Consider the following 3,363-nt stretch of genomic DNA (forward strand, 5'->3'; position numbering starts at 1 on the left):
ACACCATACTTTGTCACCGCGACGTAGCAAGCAAAGGTTAGTCCCAATCAAAGACAATCTTGGCTGGTTCAATTAGAAGTCGAAATGGACAATAACTTTCACTGTGTCCCAACTTGCCACAAATGAAACACAACAAGCTCAATTTTTCATATTGAAAACGGGTATAAACAGTCATTTCTTTGCCAATTTGGATATTTTTCTGTCGTTTCAACAGAGAAGAAACGTCCAAACGAACTCGGATACACATAAATTTCTTAAGGCCCAAGGTCAAAATCAGCAAACTGTTTGGCCATTGTTTCAGTCATTAACCCTGAAGGCAAATCGTGGATTTAAACCCAAAATTCAGAAAAATTTAATAATATATTTGACGGATTTTCTCCTTTTTGGATTGTTTGCAGGTTAAGCAAATGGTTATTGAAGAACTAAGATGTACTAGAAGGTACCCCTTGCACATTAACCTTAGGGAAAATTGAAAAAGATACCTTTTATCTCCTAGATCTGTGATGCATATCCCTCCAATTGGGTGCCACAAATCAACCATAGTATTGCGCAACGAGGGAAAATGGACAACACTGTCCGTGAGACATCACCCCACCAAGCAGAATTGATAGATCCGATCCACAACCGCTGCTTCCTCTTAGAATGCCTCCCCTTATTCATCTAACAGCTTTAGATTTGCTAATTCTTCTTCCATACCAAATTCACTCAAAAGAGATAGAAACCAAATAAAATCAATTGAAAAAAAGACAAAAGAAAATCAAACAAAAGAAAATAAAAAAGAAGAATATCAAAAAGAAGAATACGTGTCATAAGACAGACAAAGAACACGTCATAAGACAGACAAGTAGAATTATGATTAGTGTATATTTTTAAATAGTTTGTATGCATTGGGGGCTTTTGCATGAACTACATTTTACAAAATTATTTTGGTATTTAACCTATCCAATTGGGTTGGCAACTGTAGGGCTATTTGGATGGCGTCAGAGCTGTTTTTGAAATGTGTTGGTTGCGTTTTAGGTCTGTTCTACTTATTGATGATGGATTCAAAATGTGTTTTTTTTATATGCTATTAAAATGTAGAAAACATTGAATTTTATTTTACGAAAAATTTATTTTGTTAAACAAATGATGATTTTTAATCATATAAATATAAATATAAATAATGTATTAATGTATTTATAAAGTGATGTTGGAAGCTGACTTTAATAAGAATATTCCATATTATTTTTTATTTGTAAAACACAATAAAAAATACACTTATTTACTTACAACCAAAACAACAGAGGTACAGCTGTTGGGGAAAAAATGGCAACTCAAGGAATAAATGCTACCACCCAATGTGGCTGAAATTACTAAAAAAACAGCAAAATACTATAAACACTAGTTTAATCTTTAAGTAATCTACAAAAGTAAGGCCCTAAATCCAACGGCCAAAAATACAGCAAGGGTCCACCGTGAAGCCAAGTAACGGATTTCACCATCGCTGGTCTCCCTTTCCTCAGTAGTCGAAGTTGGCGTGGTGGAACCGTTATAGTTAGGATTACTACCGTACAACCATTAAATTCTTTCTATATCATCATTTGCTAGCTCCACTTTCCTTGTTCTCGAAGTGATTGTCGGATACATAATCGCATCTTCCACCGACGAATGCCCCAGCCCTAACAAATGCCCTATCTCGTGGATAGCCACGGTCTTCAAATCTACTGCCGACAGCACAGCTGACCTCATGACGTCGCCCGAAACGATCCAATTTTCATCCGCATCCAAATGGAACCTCCTGCTGGGAGGAGAAAACGCGTGAGCCAAAATTCCTAAAACCCCGTCAAATGGCTCTTCGTCTCTGTGGTCTCCGCTGTAAAAACTGATTTTGACGTCCGCAGTGAGGAATGAATCCATTTCCGAGAAGGTCAGCGGCGTAACAGCGGACCATTTCTGGAAGGCGCTTGTGAAGACGACCTTTATCTCGTCTGTTAACTCATTTTCAGGTAAGAAACCGTACGTTAAGTCCCTCATGTTGGCAGGCCAACGTGGCGTACTGGGGAAGAAACTGTAATGACCCGTCATATGGAAGTGTACGGTGGTGTGAAAAGATGACGATTTACCAGAGTTCATGAAAGTCGTCCCATTCATTATATCGGCGTTACCGCATCTCGGTTTTATGATCTGTTGAAGAGTCTGATTATCCAGTTGACCGGTCACGTTAAGGTTGAAATTCTGCTAGTACGTTTTCAAGGCCTTTTCTAGCTCGTCATCAAAATCGTCGCTAAAATTAGGCGCAGTGATGGGGATGTAACCGAAGTTGCTAAAGTAGTGTTTGAGCTTAGACAAACCCTGTCGTGTCTCTCCTGAATGGCAACCCGCGAATTTAATGAAGGCATCCTATAGGGCTAAAAAGGTGGCGTTTGGGTGTAGCCATGGCGGATTAGCTGTTATGTTTGGAAATAAACTAGCTGTGAGTGAAGCAAAAGAGGGGTTTTTTTACCCAATTGGGTTAAAAAAATTTTAAAATACCAAAATAGGGTGTCAGATACATTATTTACGGAAATGGGTTGTTTTTTTGGGTCGAGCCTACCTGACAGGCGCGACCCATTTTTTTAATAATATAATTTTTTAAAATATTATTATTTTATTATATTTTAATAATTTTTAAATTTTTAAAATTCAGTCGGGTCAAAACCGGGTCGAGCCAGACCCTGAGGCGCGACCATTCACGCCTGCTGTAGGGGCGCGACTTCCCTGCAGCCCGCCACGTGTCCCTGCCCTCCCACCTGTAGAGACAGAGAGAAAAAAATTTAATTTTGTAATAGGGGACCATATAAGCACCGGTCCCCCAATTTTGTGAATGCAGCAGCAAAGAGAGAAAAGAAGAAGAAGAAGAAGAAAAAGAAGAAGAAGAAGAAGAAGGAGAAGGAGGAGAAAGAAGGAAAAAATGTTAGTCATTTTTTTATAACTATTTTAAGATTAAAATGTTAGTAGTTTAGTGTTATGTGATAATTTTTAGTGTTTGTAATTATTTTAAAATTAAAAAAAGTACATTTAAAAAAGTAAAATATTAGTAATTTAAGAGTGTTATGTAATTATTGTGCTTGAATATAGTTTATTAGTTGCTAATTTTGTTTTTGTTTTTAATACTACTTGTCAAGTCTTGCTTTATTTGTTTTTAATTTAAACTTTTTTGTTGAATTTTCAAGTCCATGATTTTTGTTTTACTTTTATCTAACATCCTATTTTGGTGTTTTAATTTTTTTTAACCTAGTTGGGTAAAAAACCCCATTATTTTGCCATTGATGCTCGATTTTGATAGCTTGATGGCAGCCTCCTTTTTAAATAAATATATAAAAAAATCAATATTTTGCTAGTTAT

At 36.5% G+C, this 3,363-nt stretch overlaps 1 protein-coding gene across 1 annotated transcript; it reads right to left on the reverse strand.

Annotated features, from left to right (window-relative positions):
* Positions 1-1,201: 1,201 nt before the first annotated feature.
* Positions 1,202-2,571, reverse strand: LOC108479002 (metalloendoproteinase 2-MMP-like). Its single transcript, XM_017781445.2, has one exon. The coding sequence runs from the start codon at positions 2,128-2,130 to the stop codon at positions 1,558-1,560; it is 573 nt and encodes a 190-aa protein (XP_017636934.1). The 5' UTR covers positions 2,131-2,571; the 3' UTR covers positions 1,202-1,557.
* Between the last annotated feature and the right edge of the window lie 792 nt (positions 2,572-3,363).

This window comes from Gossypium arboreum, chromosome 12, assembly GCF_025698485.1.
Source record: "Gossypium arboreum isolate Shixiya-1 chromosome 12, ASM2569848v2, whole genome shotgun sequence".
NCBI classification, from domain to species: Eukaryota; Viridiplantae; Streptophyta; class Magnoliopsida; order Malvales; family Malvaceae; genus Gossypium; species Gossypium arboreum.